This window comes from Mustela erminea, chromosome X (genome assembly GCF_009829155.1).
Source record: "Mustela erminea isolate mMusErm1 chromosome X, mMusErm1.Pri, whole genome shotgun sequence".
In the NCBI taxonomy this organism is placed as follows: Eukaryota; Metazoa; Chordata; class Mammalia; order Carnivora; family Mustelidae; genus Mustela; species Mustela erminea.
This window is the reverse complement of record NC_045635.1, coordinates 15,532,009-15,552,561: the sequence shown is the minus strand read 5'-3', so window position 1 is coordinate 15,552,561 and position 20,553 is coordinate 15,532,009. Positions and strand designations below refer to the sequence as shown.

Genomic DNA, 20,553 nt, shown 5'->3' with positions numbered 1-20,553 from the left:
GAGCCATCATGAACTTGTGGTGTGCTAAGTGGTGCCAGGAGACAGGAAGTTCAGTGCACAGAGGTGGGGAGGGGCCAGGTCACGGAGTGGGGCCTCTGAAATGCCGCCGTGAGAAGTTTGCTGTGAGAAGGTGCTCGGCAGCTGGCTTAGCCAACTGACAGTCGAAAAGCAGCCATTTCATCGCTGTGGGGAGGACACCTTCCAGGGAGTCTGAAGGCAGAGATCTGGGTGGTTCACATGTTTTACATGTTCAAGGAGACCTCTTATCTTGTCCAGCTCTGTCTGGACACAAGGGTTAACCATAGCTGGGGCTTTGCAGCCGTGCAGCAAACGTGTGGAGGCTGGCTTTGGCAGAGAGGGCAGCTGGAGGGTAGTCATTTTCTGACAGGGAGATGTTCTACAGTTTTGTAATTTATGCTGTCTTTAAGTATGCGATTTTGTTTACTGTTGCCCTAATTACACCTCTGATATATTTTATTTAGCTTAGTGTTTTAATTTTGTGCTCATGCCCACTGGTGGTTTCCCAAAGGGTACCATTAACAAAAATCACAGGTAATGTTTTTTCATTCCTGCAGCTCCCTGAAGCTTCCTGAAGCCAAGGAAATGTGTTTCGGGGACGCAGACTTTCTTATTCACTTTCTTGTGAATATTTTAACTATGTTTATGAAATGTGAGGTCTTGATTTCCTGTCTGCCAAGTATTATCCTAAATTATCTTTGTCCAATGAAACTATACTACTAGGCCGCCTATGTAATTTTAAATGTCCCAGTAGCCACGTCCATAGATAAAAAGAAACAAGCAAAATTAATTTGAATAATATATTTAACCCCCATACATAAATACCATTTCGACATGCAGTCAATCTAAATTTATGATATTTTACGTTCTTTTTCTCCCAAAAAGTCTTTGCCACCTGCTTTGTATTTCATAACCCATCTCAACCAACTCGGACTAGTGACACTTTGGGTACCCAGTCGCCAAATATGGCAGGTAATACTGTAGTGGACAGACAAAGTCCAGAACCTTTCAGAGGCTTACAGACGACACAGGACAGAACATTTCAAGTGGGTAGGAGAGACCCCGCTTCATGATTTATGAAGTCTTAAGAAAACCATACATAGGTTTCCTCCTCTTCGAGCAACCTGTTACATAAAAATTCATCTCGGCAGGAAAGATAAAGTAGGAAGTGATTATTCATGTTACAAAAGAATTAACCACAGTATTCTTTAAATAGCGAGCTCCCTTAGTGCACTGAAGAATCTGAATCAATTTGCAAAAATGTGATTGACGCTTGGCATTTTGGTACCAACTTGGTTGGGCAGAGAAGTACCTGCCATTATGAAGTGCAAGCCGAGCACTTCGGTGTATCATGGCTGACTGAGCACCTACTACGTGTCATGGCTGTTCACAGGAGAGCAAGACCAGAAGTAACCACTGGGGGTGATCTATACCCGGAAGGCCTTTAGAGGCTCCCTGGGACCGTGAGATGCGTGTGCAGCCACCACCATAAGAAACTGCCTTGAGGCCAGGGCCCAGGGAGGACTGGGGGCTGGAGGAGTCTGGAAGGTCGTAGGAGGTCTACGGCCATACCACCCTGAACGCGCCCAATCTCGTCTGGAAGGTCGGAGGAGGCCGTCAGGGCCCAGCTGGTGCCAGAAGGCAGAGAGAGTGCATATGTGATGACTTAAGTGTCTAGGAGATCAAAACAAGTGTAAATCTGGAAAGACCAGGTCAGTAAGATCTTGGGAAGACTCAAAAATGATGTAGTTATGCTTTATTTATCCCTGAGCCCCTAATTCCTAATCCCCAGGCTTACTTACAGTAAGCATCAATTAAGGTGCGTCGTGGGGCTCATCAAACAAATGAGAGAGACTGAAGCAAACAGGGTGTGTTTCTCATCAGTTTGCAACAGCAGCAGGCAGCTGTTTTTTTTCCCAGGAACCCTCTTGAAGCAGATGCCTCTGTCCTTTCCCAGCTTCACTTTGGCGAGGTCCATATACAGAAGGGAGAAGGTGAGATTTGTTCTTTAGGAAAGAAGCAGCAAGATTGTATTCTGGGAGTTAATGGGGTTCTGACTCCCCCAAAGTACACAGGATTCAGGTTCAGTATTTAGGTAGACTATTGACTAGATTCCTCCTTACCAGCCTTCCTGTGCTCTGTCTTCCCCGGACAGGTCCATGTGTTGCTTCCCTTCACCCCCATTCCACTCACCATGATTTCCTGTTCCTGTCAGACAGACTATGAACTTTTATTTCCAAGCTCTAGTGGGATCAGTGGGGAGCCTAGGTAAGTGTTCCAAGCCTTTTCTTGGTTAAAAAAATACCTATTATTGGGGCACCTGGGTGGCTCAGTGGGTTAAAGCCTCTGCCTTTGGCTCAGGTCATGATCCTGGGGTTCTGGAATCGAGCCCTGCATCGGGCTCTCTGCTCAGCAGGGAGCCTGCTTCCCTTCCTCTCTCTCTGCCTGCCTCTCAGTCTGCTTGTGATCTCTGTCAAATAAATAAACAGAATCTTTTAAAAAAATACCTATTATTAAAAAAGGAATTGAGTATTTCCATGTATATATTTATGTATAGATTGTATACATATATTACTGTATTAGTTGAGAAAACCCAAAAGAAGCTTCTAAACATTTGTTATTAGGTTTGGGTGGACTTTGGGGAACACAGAAGATTGAGTATTATATGACTTTAGACATTGGTAGGAAATGAAGGCATTTGTCTTCATGGCTCAGGTGCATACTTTCAAACGTCTTGCAATTATTCCAGTAGTTCCATACTATAATCGGGTATTTTACACCTATGTCATTAGTGGAAAACAACCTGTATTATAAATTGTCTTGATAATTTAGGGTTTTGGTCATCTCCCTGTAAGACCTGGTTAGCCTGTCCTTGTGTTTACCTCCCCATGTAACTTGCAAAGAGCTTACACCAGGAGCCGAAAGCGGCAGCTCCGCCATTTCCTTGTTTACTCGGTCGCATGTTGGATATTGGCTACACCCCTACTTTCTTTCTTTTTTTAAAGATTTTATTTATTTATTTGGCAGAGAGGGGAAGAGAGCACAAGCAGGGGGAGCAGCAGGTGGAGGGGGAGGGAGAAGCAGGTTCCCCATCAAGCAGGGAGCCCGATGTGGGGCTCGATCCCAGGACCCTGGAATCGTGACCTGAGGTGAAGGCAGACACTTCACTGACTGAGCCATCCAGGTGTCCCCATCACCTACTTTATTAACGTAAATCTTTTCAAGGCTTTCATCCTTTTATTGACAGGTAATAGCCATAAGGAGGCTTTATCAGGAGGCCTCAGGGAACTGCAGGGTTCTCATGGAGCTGAAAGCTGGCTCTGGCTCTCACTGCCATCTCGTGGGGAGCACCGCTGTCCCTCAGGCTGCTTCCTGTCCGCAGAGCTCCCTTGACTGCCAGCCCTAGAGGCTGGATGAAGGAACCAGTGTCATTCTATAAATGGAATACTTGAGGAGTTGAATTTTTCTCTTTTAAAAATTAAAATAAAATGAAATGATGTTCTAATTTTTTTTTTTTTGGTCAACTAGTCCCTGAAGTGAGCATATCACACTTTAGAGAGCACTGGCTCAGAAAATGGTCTTAACTGCTTTGCTGAGCTTCAGGTTCTTTCATTGGGAAGATGAACATCATAATATTGTGAGGATTAAATGAGATAATGCAGGAAAACGTCAGGCGCAGAAACACTGGTTACTGTAGGCTCTGTTCCAATAGCAGAGCCTCAGTAGATCGCTGTCTATGTCATTTGAAGAAAGTTGTTGTTGTTGTTGTTGTTTTTTAAAGATTTTATTTATCGGGCGCCTGGGTGGCTCAGTGGGTTAAGCCGCTGCCTTCGGCTCGGGTCATGATCTCAGGGTCCTGGGATCGAGTCCCGCATCGGGCTCTCTGCTCAGCAGGTAGCCTGCTTCCTCCTCTCTCTCTCTGCCTACTTGTAATCTCTCTCTGTCAAATAAATAAATAAATCTTCAAAAAAAAGATTTTATTTATCTGTTTGACAGATGGAGATTACAAGTAGGCAGAGAGGCAGACAGAGAGAGAGGGGGAAGCAGACTCCCTCCTGAGCAGAGAGCCCGATGCGGGGCTCGATACCAGGACCCTGAGATCATGACCTGAGCCGAAGGCAGAGGCTTAACCCACTGAGCCACCCAGGCGCCCCAAGAAAGTTGTTTTTTAATTGACCTGGTTCTGATTGTTACGACAGTTCATTTGAATTGCTGGTGAGCAAAGCATGAGACAAGAAAGTAGAAATGTTCTGCCTTTATACTGGTCAGGAACCAGGAAAAATCTGAAAAGGTTGCTTTCTTTATGCTCTTATCCTCCTCCTTTTTGTTGATAAGCAATGAAAAGGGTTTACAATTCACCTTCATCCTGGGTGGATTCATGACGCATAGTCAGCCAGCTAATTTTGGAATGGAAAAATGATCCACATGAGGACATTTCATGTTGGGGTGCTTATGAACCGGCTGGGTTGGCTGACACGAATGGACAGGGTGAGCGTGCTAGTCTGGATAGCCAGGGTCTTCCGATACGGAACCACTTTGGGAATTCATCCCTAAGGATATGCAAAACCCATGTGATGAGGGGCCTAGTCACCTACCAGCCATTTTCCTGGAAACCTTGCCCCATTGGACTGAAATTTCAAAAGTCGCGTGTGCTTTTTTGTCTCCTACTGGAGAGATCTTTGGCAAACCCAAGATTACTAAGGTTTTCTTCTGTGCTTTTTTATGAAGATTTTATAGTTTTAGTTCTTAAATGGAGGTCTGTGATCTATTCTGAGTTCATTTTTGTATGTGTGCTTTATGCAGGGTTCATGTAAAACCTTTCCTCTTCCATTTCTGTAATCCCTAAATGGCTAATTTACTACTTGAGGGTTCACCTAATTTTTGCTACCCTTCTACTTGTTCATTTGCCATTCTTTCATTCATATTGACCCGCAAATATAGAAGGAAAAGGACAGGAGGTTTATTGGTTGAGGTGTGTGTGAAGCGAGACCCAAAGTGTAGATGAATCGCACGGTCCATTTATGGAAAGTTGCCATGCTCAGGATCGCTTAGCTCCGCTAACGTGCATGTGTACTGTGTCAACAAGAAGACCCCTCTGTGTCACCTGTTGCCTCCACCTATGACCAGGTGTAAAACATTACCCAGACCGGGAGAATGCTTTAAAATGGTGTTGCTGCCTGAGGGGCGTCTGGCTGGCTCAGTCAGCTGACCGTCTGCCTTCAACTCAGGTCATGATCCTGAGGTCCTGGGATCGAGCCCCCATGTCTGTGTCCCCGCTCGGCAGGGAGTCTTCTGAAGATTCTCTCTTTCTGCCTCTCCCCACTGCTTGCGCGCTTGTTCTCCCTCTCTCTCTCTCTCTCAAATAAATAAATAAAATCTTTGAAAAAAATATGGTGTTGCTGCCTGAGAGAGGCCTTCTGTGGAGAGGGCAGTTGTGCACGTAGACATAAGAAGTCCAAGACATCAGCATGGCCAGCGGGGCCCTCCGTGTCAGCTGTCATTATACATGCCGTGGCTGAGAGAGGGGCATCATCTCTGTAGAGTGGTGGTTATTATCACCCACATTTTACATGCCTAAGGCCCAGAGAAGTTACCATCACACAGTTAGTCTTGGCAGGGGTGGGGACACCTCAGTACCAAATCTGCATCTGTTACCGCCTTCCCTGTGCTTGGAGAAGTGACGCCGCGTTCCCTCTGGGAGTACACACGTTGTTGGCCTTCTGCCGTTGTGTGATTTCCCCTCTGAAGCTCTTGCTGGCCCTGAAACCGGTAGGCCACTCTGACTGTGCCTGACCACGGACCTATGCTTTGTGGTTTCTGTGCGACAGGCCTCAGGTTAACCAAAATCAGGTTGCTGTGTGGGGCCCTGTTACTTTAAGTATTGGTAGAGGGGAACTCCCTCTAATATGACTGCTGATCTTCCAGGGTTGGTGGGCCTCAGACTTCTGCAGCCTTTCATCTAAACTGTCCTTTTATCTGTCCCTGTTCCTTCCAGTGGAGGCCATAGTGGAGTTTGACTACCAGGCCCAGCACGACGATGAGCTGACGATCAGCGTGGGTGAGATCATCACCAACATCAGGAAGGAGGATGGAGGCTGGTGGGAGGGACAGGTCAACGGCAGGAGAGGTTTGTTCCCTGACAACTTTGTAAGAGTGAGTACAACGTGAAACCCTTTTCCTGTCTCCTGAGTGGGTTCTACTGACCAAAGATTTGGGGGCACATCAGGGATTTCGTGGGCTTTCCTAGGGAATGAGTTGGCAGTTTGACCTCTTGTGGCTATCAAGAAGAGCGTGTAGAAAAAAAAAAAAAGCCCTGGCAGCTCAGCTCAAAAAAAAAAAAAAAAAAGAGAAGAAGAGCATGTAGAGCTTTGCACCAACTATCTAGGGACCCATTTTGAACTTGTTTTCTTAATGCCCAGAATGTTCTCTTTTTAAAGTACATCACTTAAAAAATACTGGAAAAATATAAAGCTTGTTAAATTGTTTTTATTTATGTACTCGTTCGCTTGCTTTGATGTTTTAAAGGAATTTTACCCTTTTCCATTCCATTCAAAATGAGATGAAAGTGGTTTTGACTATTTAAGTCAAGTAGTAATCAAACTAAATGTAGAATTTCAGTTATGCTATGTTTTCAACCTTTATATTCACATCACTTTTTTTATGAGAACTCTATTTAATTTTCCTTTCCCCTTTGTGACCATGAAGTGTTGCATAAAATCTACTTCTTCAATAAGGTTTGGAAAATTATGCCCTTTGCAGAAGTCATCTAGGGGTTAATTATAAAAATGTAGCCCATTCATGTTAAGAAATTATATACTGCAAGTTGTACATAATTGTTGGAATTGGGTTTAAAAAGGCGGGGGGGCAGGTCACCTCGAGGCTGTTCCATGTGGGAAATACCAAGTAGGTCTAAAAATTTTTTGTACCATGAACTTCCCGTCTAATGCTAGGGAAGCCTGGCTTGTTCGTGGTAGGAAAGCCTTGTGCACAAATCCCCAGAGCGTCTGCTGTAGTTTTGGCGGGTAGCAGACCACGCCTAAGACCTGCGGCTGTGGGGAGCAGGTGGTGTGGGGAATGCTGGGCCCAGAGAAGCACGTGCCCTGGTCAGAGAGCCTCAGGGGCTGCATGGGAGGGTTTTATGAAAAGGGATTGATGATGAGAAACAGTGCCCAACCCCCGAGCCCCCTACCTGTATCCCGCCCCCCAGTCTAGAACAAATAGGAACTCAGCTCAGTGTCTTTTCTTAGGATTTTGCCTCAGAGTGATCCTGCTAACATTTCTTTAGTTCATTTTGTTGTTGTGCAGAGGGCTGGGGGAAGTTTTGTTGGTAACGTGCTGATAACCTTACTTTCTGTAAGTAATTGTGGGAATAAAAACTTTTTTTTTCTTGGACTACAGTTGAACCTAGCAGCTCTCTCCCCTTTTAAGAGTAGGAAAGCATTACGTCCGGGCTACCACAGATTGGCTGTTGAATTGATGTATAAATGGGGAATTATTTTGCCCTTCCAAACAAAATCCCCAATTTTGGGACAAGGACTATCCTTGAAGTTGTGCACATTCCGATGGGGAAGGAGGGTTTGTCCAGATAAAAGGGAGAAAGTTTGGTGTGAAGGTAGAGGAGAAAGAAGTTGAGAGAGGAGGACCACGGGCCAGAGAAAGGAAGGTCTGGGAGAGAGAGAAGAGGACCCTGGGAAGGAGGTGAGGGCTGTGGGAGAGAGAGAGGAAGCTCTGGGAAGGAAGGGGGGACTTGGGAGGAGGGAGAATATCCCTGGGAAGGAGAAGGGGCAGCAGTGTTGGCACCAGTTTTGAGGGGAGGCCCTCTTTTGAAAGCCTTATTTTGATGTTCTGTAGGCTCGGTGCCCCCTTATTCCTAAACCACACATCCATAGACTCAGAAAACTTCTGAGTTGTACTTTGTTCAGGGCTTAAGGCTGGGCCACCTGCTTAAGCATTTGTGGGAGCTGGCAGGCACCGGGACAGGGAAGCACAGTGCGCGGAGAGCCCAGGCAGGCTCAGAACCTCTCCTGCTTGCTCAAGGAGTGCTGGGGAGCCAGAGCTCCTCACTGTGAGCCCAGGGCCGTGTGGTTCTGGCGAGGGGCCTCTCTCCACCCTTCTCCACCTGCTGGGCCTGGGGCTGGGCCTTGGGCCATCGCAGCGGGCTCCTGCCCTCTGGCTTCCATGGGCTTTGGCGCAAGGGGAACGCTGGCAGGAGACGGCCGGGAGGGAAGGAGGCCAGCCAGGTCAGGGATTACCCTGCTGGCTTGCTGCCCCGGGGCTGTCCCTCTGCCAGATGGTGGCTGCTCCTAAGTCCCCTTCCTCCACATTCCTTTCTCTTCGTCCCCTGTCACTAGCCCCGCCTCCTGCCTCAGAGTTTCTCACCCACTTTGGGGTAGGGGGTGGGGAGGACGTCTCCTTCTTAGTCCCACCTCAGATTACCTAATTCGGGTGTGCCATCTGTTTCCTTTTTGGAGCCCGACTACCTCATCTGGCCACTCTGAGGACTAAGGGAGGCAGGACTTAGCGTGTGGCTGGCCACCGACTGAGTGTGTCGCTGTTCATGTCTCCCTCTCCCCTGGCCTGAGGGCCTTATCACTTGTCTTCTCACCTCAGCTAGAGCACTTCCAGTGTGGGAAGTCACACTCTAGGGAGGTGCTCATTCCACCAGAGCCAGAAAGGATGTGGCAGGAACGGCTGGGGCTGCACCACTTGTGGCTGTCACATTTGGCAGAAAAAGAAACTTCTATTCTTTCAGATGGCTGAGTCTATTTTCAAGTCTTCACCCACTGGGAATGTTTTAGGCCTATTATTGAAAAATCTAGTAGGTGGATGCAGTGGAGTTTAACAATAACGCAAACTGCCGTAGAGGGTTCTAGAAGCTGAAAGTATATCTTTAGGTAATAACAATCATATTGGCATAAGTTTGCAGTTTTGAGAGTGGGTTTACATATGCTTTATTTAGCTTAAGAAGAATTTGTCCCTGGATTGAATTGGGTAGTCTTGTAGAATCCCACTGTTTGTTTGTGTGCCTTTATGCCAACATTACCGCCGTCAGAGAGTTTACCTTAAGCATTTTCTTGATTGATTTATCAGATCCTTAATAAATGTCCTTATGGAGAATGGTCCCCCAAGGTGCTGGGATTCAGTATGTACCCTTAACTCTGTATTGTCGCAGTTTCTCAGAAGAAAACTACCAGCCATTCCAATCACCCCTTTGTCAATAAGATGCCCGGGCTTTGCCAGCTCTTGGGCTGAGATTTGTTGGCAGGCAAAAATGTATCCAACCAAAGTATAGTCGTGTCCTTTTGGGTTTATCCTCCTTTTTCTTTTATTTAGTTAGTTCTTATTTATTTACGGTACATGTGGAAGAAGAATCCTTTTAAATCCCCCTTTCCTTTCTTCCCCCTTACTTACTTTTTTAAGAATCTATTTCTCTCTCTCTCTCTCCTCTTCTTAAAAAAATTATTTATTTTCAGGTGTAATTTACATAGAGTAAAAAGCTGAAGTCATAACTGTACCTCTTGGTGGTTTTCTTTTTGTAAGTATGTACCTTTGTAATCGTCATCCAGATCAATCCTATTTCTGTCCCTCCAAAAAGTACCATCATGCCTTTTCCCAGTCATTCCCCTTCTCCTAGGTAATTGATCATTATAGACAAAGCTTGCCTGTATTTGAATCTCATATAAATAGAATCATAAAGTCTGTGTTCTTTCATGTGCGACTCCTGTTGCATAACAAACTGTTGTTGCCTACATCGTACTTTGTTCTTGCTGTATCCTGTTCCATTTTATGAATATGCCAGAATTGGTTTATCTTGTTCTTCTGTTGATGGACATTCGGGTCATTTCCAGCTTGGGTATTTTATGAATAAAGGCTCTGAACATTCTTGTATAGGTCTTCTTATAGACATAGACTCTCATATCTCTTGTGGATTGACCCATGGGAGTGGCAGGGCTTCTCATTTATTTTCAAATGTATATACTTTTTTAAAGCTGTGGCCTCTGTGGATGGGGTAGGGCATGTCATGCCTGGGCTGGAGCCCTGTTTGTGCCACCCTAGCCCGCAGAGCCAGTCAGCCTGAATCTGGTCCTCGTGTGTCTGCCCTATATGTATGACTGCTGAGGAGTCCTAAAGTCTGGAACTCACTCTCCCAGGTACCATTTGATTGTTGGGTCCAAGAAATATCAAAGACTTCTTAAATTGTTAGAAACATGCAGATGTTTTATTACATGCAGTTTTATTGTGTCAGAGTTTTATTGGATTCATTTAAGGAGGGAACTAGCAGAATCACAAAACTGATTCAGTGAGGTTATGAGGAACAGATGAAAAAGTCAGTGGAGAAAGGGATGTTCAAATAAGATTGCAAAGTTAATTCAAAACAGGTTCGTGTTTCAGAGAACAATACAATCTTAACCTCCATGGTTCTTATCTCTACCAGAGAAGGAAAAAAGAAAGGAGCACACCTTATCATTTTTCTGTATGTTATCCTCTGACTTTTATAGGGTTGTAAAATGTCCTAATAAAGGGTTAGTTAAATCAAGTTACATTTCCAGAGAGAATCACATGATCCTGCTGGGGGTGGAGCTTAGAAAAAGTCCATCAGCATTACATTAAAAGGTCACTTCATCATCCCTTTTTGCCTAATTTTTAAGTTTTGGATTTTTTTTTTTTTTGCAAGGACCACAAGAGAGCATAACTTGACGTGCAATAGTAGGAGGTACTAGGATGAAATCCTTAAAGTCATTTATTTAAAACAAAAAAAAAAAAGCAAAATGGCTGCCCTTCTGGAATCTGAAACTGCCACATAAAACAGAAAGATAGCTACATATTAAAGGCAAATGTGGGCTTTTTGATAGAAGTTTATTTTTCCTATGTTGGATTTAATTACTAGGGTCTTTCTTTCAGTACCTTACCCTCAGATTCAGACCGCATTGTATTTTAGTCCAGCAAAGGATTTCTAAGCAGCATTTTTCTGGGTTCTCCTGACATGTATCCACAGAGACACAATTTTTAATGGCCAGCCAAAGGAATTTTAGAAAAAAAACCCTTGAAACTTTAGCTTTCGCCCATAGGCATGTGGCTGACTGCTTTGGGAGGGGCCTTTGGTGAAAACGCAGCAGGAGCTAGGCCCTCAACATTCTGTTGTACACAAATAGACGTGTGGAAAGCAGGAAGCTGCGGTAGGGGTTAAAAGAATATGCTTGTTGGTTTTGAAATTGATCTGACACTGTCTGTGAGGAAGTGAGCCATTCTCTCTGCCTATTTGTACATGAGTTAGGGAAATGTACTCTCTGCCCGCTGAGGGCCCATCGTGGAAGGTTGGGGTGTGTTTACTTGTAGCTTTTGCATGCCTAATGCTGGGTATAACGATTTTCAGCTTGCTTTCCCATTGCCTCCGCCTTGGTTTGCTAGGTGTTTCAGATCTCTCTTTGGCATATCCAGAGCCTGTTCTGTATTTGTGTAAAGTGGTTGAAGAATATAGTTGTTTTGTAATCAGTGAAGTGAAAGGTCAGGGTTGTGTATATTTGTACCATTCTGAGAGAAAGCTCACAGTTACTTGGCTTTTTTTTTCTTTTTGCAATAATTCTGCTTTTAATGGTGGCACAGTATAGAAGTACAGGGTTTTACTGGCTTGAGCTGATAGAAGTTTTAAAACATGGCCTTTTACATTATCCAGTAGCCTCATAACAGAAACGTATCTTGAGCTGCGAAGGCTAGATAAAAGATACAAGACAGGAGGGAGATTTTTTTTTTCTCTTTGTGGGGTGAACGAATCAACTGCTAACCCAGCATCATGTTTGTACTTATTTGGGGAAAAATGTTATGTTTTGGTGGTGGTTTTATCTTCCATTCTTTTAGTTCTGTGGGAAATAAAAGGAAATTTGTTCTCTCAAATTTGATGTTTTCTCGTTAATACACCTTTTGTTTTAGTAGGTGGTCATCCATTAAGCCCATGGGAGTCCTCCTGGGTATTTCTGAATTGTCTTGTAAAAATGTGTGTTTGAGCGCAAGCAACTTGTCTTCTTACAGCATTTAGTTGTTGTTTGCTTTCTTGTTAGACAAAATGTTAGCAAGATACCTTTCCATCTTCTCTGCCATTAAGATCCCAAATCCTCATCAAATATCTGGTTTGAAAACTAGGGGGATGTTAGTAAAACAAACAAACAAACACGTTCTTACGCAAACAATCCCTTCTGTAAGCCTGGGCCTGTGCTGGAACTTTCCCCGAACTCTAAATTTCTACTTCAAGTTACTGACCTTTAAATTCTATCCATATGAGAAGAACAGACCCACTGAAAAGAGGTACATATATGTTTGCCCTTTTCCTATGATAATCTTCATCTTCAAATTTTAGTTCTGTCACAGAATAAAATTTGAATTCTGTCCCCTATGTCCTTTTCAAACCTTGAGAAAGAACACAGTCCCCTCACTAGAGGTGTCTGTGCTTCTCAGGTCTGTTTCTGTGTGCTCTGTGGTCAAGGGCCTGGGGACTTCGGTAGACTCCCAAGACACTTTCCTCTGTTCCCCTGCCTGTGGTGGCAGCTTGTCCCCTAGCCACCCAATCCTGCACTCTCCAGAGCAGATGACCTAAGGCATCGTGGCTCCTTGTTCACACTGCTTGTTGGTGAGGAAGACTTGTCTACGCCTTCATTATTCAAATTTTGTTGGCACTCCAGTATCATTAAATAACATCTCTTTCTTTCCAAGTAAATTTCTTCTGATGGTGCCTCTGCTCATTGGTTTCTAAGTCACACCAGTCTTTCCAGTTTCAACAGTGGAATGTGGCCCCCTAGTTACTGGTAGGGGTTACTTTACACATCAAGTGAATCCTTGTCCAATGGTTTTGTAATACTTGTGACTTTAGGCACGAGTTCAGATAGCTTTCACTTTGTCAGCACCTTAATTCTGGACCCACAAAGTGGAATTCTCGATGAGATCGGTCAGCTGCTGATGGAATGGGTCTGTGAGCAAGGCAAAGGTCATTATGTATTTCTCGATTGTCAGAACTGTGCAGTGTTTCCTCCTCAGTCTGAAACGGAGGCTCTGGAGGAATAATGGTAGCAGAAGAGAGCTGGGTAAACGAGAGAAAGACATTCTCTCTGGCAACACATATATATAACGGAGGGCACAGGTGTCAGGGTGGGGGGCGTGCTTCACTTGCAGTCTAACTTGGATCTGATTGTCTTCCTGTTACAAAGGAGAGAGCGCTTGCAACAGGATATGCTACCAAGAGGTAGTGTGGCAATTAAGTTCAGTGCAAGACTGAATCAAGCTTCCTGTATTATGGAAGCAAACATGTTTTTACGGACCTGGCGACCATGTGGTTTATACGGCTCTGGCCCGTGGGCCCATCTGGGGGACTGCTGCTCCTTCCACCCTCACGGCTTGAAGACCCTGGGTCCCAGGGAATCGTGAAGGACAGGGTTGCTCCTCCTCATCCTGGTCTGGGCGGGTAAAATGTGGTTTCTTCCTTGTCATTCCTTCTGCTTTCTCTGGGTAGAGGCACTTGTTCATGGCAGCCAGTGGAGGCGGACGACATGGTGCTGCTCATCGAGAAGCGAAGAGGGAACAGGGGGTGTTGTGTTGGAGGGGCCGCCACGCCACCCCTCGGGTGGAAGCTACCGGCATGAGAACCCGTCGGGGCGGGGGGGAATGGGCCACTTATTTAAAAAAGAATCACAAATTTACTTCAACAAATGACATAGAGTAGAGATTTCCAAGTTAATTCTTCTACGTTCAGAGACCCTGAAGTGGATCTCTCATCAAATTTCACCTTTTATTTAGTTTTTTAAAGATTTTATTTATTTATTTGACATAGAGAGATCACAAGTAGGCAGAGAGGCAGGCAGAGAGAGAGAGAGAGGGAAGCAGGCTCCCTGCTGAGCAGGGAGCCCGATGCGGGACTCGATCCTAGGACCCTGAGATCATGACCTGAGCTGAAGGCAGTGGCTTAATCCACTGAGCCACCCAGGTGCCCAAATTTCACCTTTAAAAAAAAGATTTATATATTTTGAGAGAGAGAGAGAGAGAATGGGGGTGGGGCAGAGGGAGAGGGAGAGAGAGAATCCTGAAGCAGCTCCCTGCGGAGTGTAGAGCTCCATCCCCGGACCCTGAGACCACAACCTGAGCTCAAACCAAGAGCTGGCTGTTCAATGGACTGAGCCACCCAGGCGTTCCACATTTCACTTTTTCAAAAAACTTTCAACCCAAGGGCTGTTAATTTTGTGCATGCTATGGGATATTATTTTCAAGATACTTGTCTCTCGGAGAAAAGTAGCAGGAATTTTCTGGGCGTGTTATCCGATATGCTCACAACATCTGGCCATGATGTGCGCGGCTGCACGGCGGGGCTCTGCCGTACTGTGGGGGATGTTTACTGCTGTGTGCCCTGCCGGCACTGGAGGCTAGCGGCACAGATGCGGCACACTAAATGGAATATTGCATTGTCACACATGTAACTTATTCCGTAGGATGACACTTGTAGCTCCTGTGACCCGGCCTTCAGTCATTTTGTACTCTGGATGGCACGGGTTAGACGTTGTACTGCAAAGATGTTCCTGATTAAGACACCACTTGGAGGGTTTGGACTGGATTCATCAAGTGACTCTTTTGGAACGTGTTAAATGGACCTACGGTTGGTTTTCTTGTAGCCCTGACTGCTGTTACTTTGTGGAATAATAATGGCTACATTGTATTCCAGGCTTAGCTGCTGCCTGGCACTGTGTGTGTAAACCGCCAGTGTCTGAATGTGGATAGTGACATTGGTTGAGTGCTTACTGTATGCCAGGAAGGAAGGAAGCTAAGCCCTTCACATGTGTTATCTCATTTAATCCTTATATACTACTCTATGGCATAGGTACTGTTCTTTTTTTATCAGAAGAGGTTACTGAGGCATAGGCATCTTAAGGTTAAAAAGCTTATTCATGGTCACCCAGCTACGGAGGGGCAGAGAGTGCCTCGGACCCCGGGCAAGCTGGCTCTAGAACTCGAGCTCGAGCCCACAGCTTTACCTGGGCGTCTGCCTCGTCCTGATAGGAGTAAGCCTCTCACTGTTGTCGCCTGCTGCATTATGCCTTCCCCGAGTGTCCACTCAGTATTTTGCATATTTGCACCACTCTGAGAGAAAGCTTACAATTATTTTGCTCTTCTCGATGTAAGAAAGAATCACAGATTTACTTCCTTAAGTGCCATAAAGTAGAGACTTCCAGGTTGCTATTCTCTATTCAGAATTGTGCTCGTTTTATTTTCTGATTTTTAAAGGATCCTCTTTAGAAGTCAGCTATTTCAATTCAAATGAGCAATCATTGCCTGCATTTCTGGGCTTGTGCTGTTTTTCCTACAAATTGTGAGAGCCGGGGTGGCTGGGTGATGCAGTCGGTTAATCATCTGACTCTTGGTTTCGGCTCAGGGTCCTGGGATGGAGCGCCCCATTGGCCTCTGTGCTCAACATGGGGTCGGCTTAAAATTCTCTCTCTCCCTCTGTCCCTCCCATTCATGCTGTCTCTCTCTCTCTCAAATAAACAACATATTGAAAAAAAAAACCCAAAAACCAAATTGTGAAAGCAAGGCAATTTGGGAAAATATTTCATTTTACTAATTAGTAAGGAAACTTGTTTTCTCATAATGTTCAGGATATGCTTTTCAGGATTTGACTGTCTTTTTTTTTTTATTTATTTGACACACAGAGAGAGAAATCACAGGTAGGCAGAGAGGCAGGCAGAGAGCGAGGAAGAAGCAGGCTCCCCGCTGAGCAGAGAGCCCGATGCGGGACTCGATCCCAGGACCTTGAGATCATGACCTGAGCCGAAGGCAGAGGATTAACCCACTGAGCCACCCAGACGCCCCCCCCTTTTTTTTTTTTAAAGATTTTATTTATTTATTTGACAGACAGAGATCACAAGTAGGCAGAGACACAGGCAGAGAGGAGTCAGAGAGGAGGAAGCAGGCCCTCTGCCAAGCAGAAAACCCAATCATGACCTGAGCTGAAGGCAGAGGATTAACCCACTGAGCCACCCAGGCGCCCCTTGACTGTCTTTTTTATCAGTGGTTAATAATCCAGGTGTTTGACTATCCAGTTGTTCCCCATCCAGGGGGTCCTTGAAAGCAACCCATTCCTGCTCAACTTATTCTTTAAAATTTAAATACATAGTTTTTTCTTTTAGAAGACAAAAACCTAACAGCTAGAAGCTGTTAAATGATATTGTTAGAAATGTTACTCCAAGAAGGGTCTGGAGTCATTGAGGACAAGTGTGTCACCGGTGAGAGCCCACACCACTGAGCAGATTCCTCAGACTTAGTCACTGTCGCAATGCAGGAAGAATGTGGGGGGGATGTCTTGTGACTCTGGGAGAGCAGTCCCCTGACCCCGCTGATCTTAGTGATTAATCTTATTTTCTCAATGATAGGATTATTGAATCTGAGCTTAGAAAGGGACTTTGAAATCATGTGTTTCAACCCCCTAGCTTCCTAGCACATCAAAATCTGAACCATCTAGGATATTGTTGTGATCATTATGGGGTATTTACACTTGTGATATGTGGAGTCCCACAGGGAACTCCTTGCCAGTGGGTCTCCAGCCTGGCCCTGCTCCAGATGAACTCTAATGTCAGAATTTTGCTGTTGGGGAGGGAGATGCGATGGGGCCTTAGGATAATTTTAAAATTTCAGCTGATTCTGTTGCTTGATAAAGCTTGGGCACTCCTTTTGTACAATGGTACGGATAGTCAACATCATCCTTTTTGATCTAATATCTTTTCTCAAGCTCATGGGTCAGAAGCCTGTGACCTGTAGTAATACATTTGAAAAGTTTACCCCAAATATATAAATGACATAACAATATGTAAACATATTGCTCAATTCAAGTCTATTAGAATGAATGCATTCTAATTGCAGAACCTCTGGACTAAATAATGAGCTCCATTTTGCCCTCTACCCAGTGGTAATGAGGTGGACAGAATTTCTAGAAATAGTCTCCAAGATTCTACTCCCAAATACCCAGGGCCTATGAATGTGATGTGCTATCATTCCAGTGATTGTGTTATGTTCTATGGCTCAGTTGACTTTTAAAAAAGGAGGGATCCTGGTGGGCCTAACCTTATCACATGAGCGCTTAAAAGCAAAGAACTTTCTCTGCCTCATGGCAGAAGAAGTCATAGAATTACAGATCTTGAGGAGGACTTGCTGCTTTAAAGATGGAGGAGTTACGTGAGATGGAGTACGGACAACTTTTCTGGAGCAGAGAGCAGACGTTGGCTGGCACAGCAAGGAAACAGAGACCTCAGACCTCCTGCTGAAAGCAGTTGGATTCTGCCAACATTTTGAGTGAGTCCAGAAGTGGATTATTCTTCCAAGTCTCTAGATAAGAGTCTGGCTTGGTTGACATCTTGATATCAGCCTCGTGAGATGCTGAGCAGAGAATCCCGTTGAGCTTGTCTGGACTTGCCACCTGCAGAAACGTGAGCTAACAGATGGATGTTGTTTTAAACCAGTAAGTGTGTGGCTTAAAATATAGGTAGCAGGGATGCCTGTGTGGCTCAGTTGGTTAAGTGTCTGCCTTTGACGCAGGTCATGATCCCAGTGTCCCGCATCAGGCTCCTTGCTCAGCAGGGAGCCTGCTTCTCCCTCTGCCTGCCACTTCCCCTGCTTGTGCTCTCTCTCTCTCTCTTTCTCTGACAAATAAATAAATAAAATATTTAAAAAAATACAGAGAGCAAGTGGCCTGCAGCAGGTCTCCTCTTCCCTACTGGCAAGTTGTCAGTGGAGAGTGAGTGGGGAATCTGGAATTTTGTATTCTACGGGGTGGCGCCAGGTGACCATTGCAGTGTCGATGGAGATCAAATTGGGAGTCTGGACTTTTGTCTTCCCACCAGCTCAGCAGTAGTAAGTGGCCCCCCATCACCCTCCCTACTAGAGTGGGGAAGATCTTGGAGAGGAGGGAGCTGGAGAAAGGGTTGTAATAAACCCATACACCCGTATAGGAAGTCATAGGCAAACAGGTATCTGACTAGAATTAACATGTCAAAAAGTTTGAGACTAGAAACTCCAGTGTGGGATACCACCCAGTTTTCAGCGTGACCTCTAGGTAACACAAATGAATAGCTGTAGAAGGGCTCTGGAGACTGAGCTGTTATTGGCATGACAACGCACAGAAGTAGCTCAGGATCTGTGTGCTTCATCTCAGTAGGATCCCCATTCTTGTAACATAATACACCAAATGCCTAGGATACAATAAAAAGTCACTTGTCCTATCAAAAATCAGGAAAACCACACCTGCAATGAAAAGGCAATCAACAGACACCAACACTGGGAAGACTCAGCTGCTGTAATTATCTGACAAATATTTTAAAGCAGAAATCATAAAAAAAATGCCTTAATGAACAATGACAAACACTCTTGAACAAAAAATGAAAAAATCTCAGCAAATAAATTGGAGATACTTAAAACATGGAAGTTACAGAACTGAAAAATAAAACTGCTATATTAAAAAGTTTACTGGTTAGCTTAATAATAGATTAAAGATGACAGAGGAAAGAATCGGTGAAATTGAAAACAGATCAATAAAATTTACCCAGTCTGAGCAACACATAGAAAATAGTCTGGAAAAAGAAATGAACAGAGCCTTAGAGACCTGTAGTACAATAACATAGGTCTAATATTTGTGTCAGTGGAGTCCTAGTCGGAGAAGAAAAAAACATATGGAAATAAAAGGTATTCAAAGAAATAATGGCTGAAAACTCCCTAAACTGGGCAAAAGGTATAAACCTCCAGGTTTATACCTTTTGAACTGAGCAAAACCCAAACAGGATAAACCCAAGGAAATCTATCGCAAGACACATCATAATCAAAACTCTGAAAGCTAAGACAAAGGAAAAGCAGTGAGAGACAACACATTACCTGTAGGAGAAGAATGATATCAATGACAGTGGATTTCTCGTATGAAATCAGGGAATCCAGGAGGAAGTACTGAAAGAAAAGAACAGTCAACTCTGAATTCTGTATCTGGTGAAAATATTCTTCAGAAATGAAGAGAAAATAGAAATATTCTCAGCTGAAGGAAAACAAAGAGAATTTGTCAATACCAAACCTTCTCCTAAATAATGGCCAAAAAAAGTTCTCTAAACAGAAAAGGAAATGATAACAGAAGGAAGCTTGGAACTTCAGAAAAGGGGGAAAAAACAGTGGATGGGTAAAAATAGGGGTATGTATAATAGGCTGTCTTTATCCTCATTAGCTTTTAAAATTATGTTTGATGGTTGAAAACATATGTTATAATATCATTTGGTGTGGTGTTCAATATGTGTAGAGATAATATATGGGAAAATTATATTTAAAAAGGAGACAGGATATTAAAAAAAACAAAAAAGAGAAACGAAAAAAAAAAAAGTGGGGATGGTATAAAGGGACCTCAACGGAAGTGAGGTTTCTGTACATCATGTCAAATAGGAAAGCAGTGATACCACTGGCTGTGATAAGTTGCATATATATATAATAACAAAATATCAAATAATATTTTATATATAATAGTTATAATATATAATATTAATAAAAATATTAAAAATCACTAAAAATTATACAGTGACATATACTTAAAGACTATGGGTAAATCAAAATGGAACTTTAAGAAATAGGATCCAGCAGTACAGTAAAAGGATTATCCATCATGACCAGGTGGGATTTCTGGGATGCAAGGGTGGTTCAACATTCACAAATGAATCAATGTGATAGAATACATTACTAAGAGAAGAGACAAGAACCATATGGTCCTCTCAATTGATGCAGAAAAAGCATTTGACAAAATACAGCATCATTTTCTGAATAAAACTCTTCAGATTGTAGGGATAGAGAGAACATTCCTCAATTTCATAGAAGCCATCTATGAAAAGCCCACAGCGAATACCATTCTCAATAGGGAAGAGCTGAGACCTTCCCCTTAAGATCAGGAACACGACAAGGATGCCCACTCTTGCACTATTATTCAACATAGTACGAGAAGTCCTAACAACAGTGATCAGACAATGAAAAGAAATAAAAGGTATTCAAATTGGTAAAGAAGAAGTCAAACTCTCTCTCTTCACCGATTACATGATACTTTATGTGGAAAACCCAAAAGACTCTACCCCCAAATTACTAGAACTCATACAGCGATTCAGTAATGTGGCAGGATACAAAATCAATGCAGAGAAATCAGTTGCTTTCCTATACACTAACAATGTAACTGCAGAAAGAAATTAGGGAATCGATTCCATTTATAGTAGCACCAAAAACCATAAGATACCTTGGAATAACAAATCTAACCAAAGAGGTGAAGGATCTATCCTCTAGAAACTACAGAACACTTATGAAAGAAGTTGAAGACACAAAAAGATAGAAGAATGTTCCATGCTCATGGATCAGAAGAATAAACATTATTATAAAATATCTATGCTGCCCAGAGCAATCTATACTTTCAATACAATCCAAATCAAAATACCAATGGCATTTTTCAAAGTGCTGGAACAAACAATCCTAAAATTTGCATGGAACCAGAAAAGACCCCAA

At 43.8% G+C, this 20,553-nt stretch overlaps 1 protein-coding gene across 5 annotated transcripts in view; it reads left to right on the top strand.

Annotated features, from left to right (window-relative positions):
* Positions 1-20,553, top strand: part of SH3KBP1 (SH3 domain containing kinase binding protein 1) — a 337,564-nt gene that overhangs the window by 46,774 nt on the left and 270,237 nt on the right. For 4 of the 5 annotated variants that reach the window (XM_032331651.1, XM_032331653.1, XM_032331647.1 and 1 more), the window contains exon 2: positions 6,014-6,171. In XM_032331651.1, the coding sequence (XP_032187542.1) occupies positions 6,014-6,171 (158 nt within the window). Of the gene's footprint in view, positions 1-6,013; positions 6,172-20,553 lie in introns of those variants that run through there. The other variant, XM_032331650.1, reaches the window with a different exon arrangement.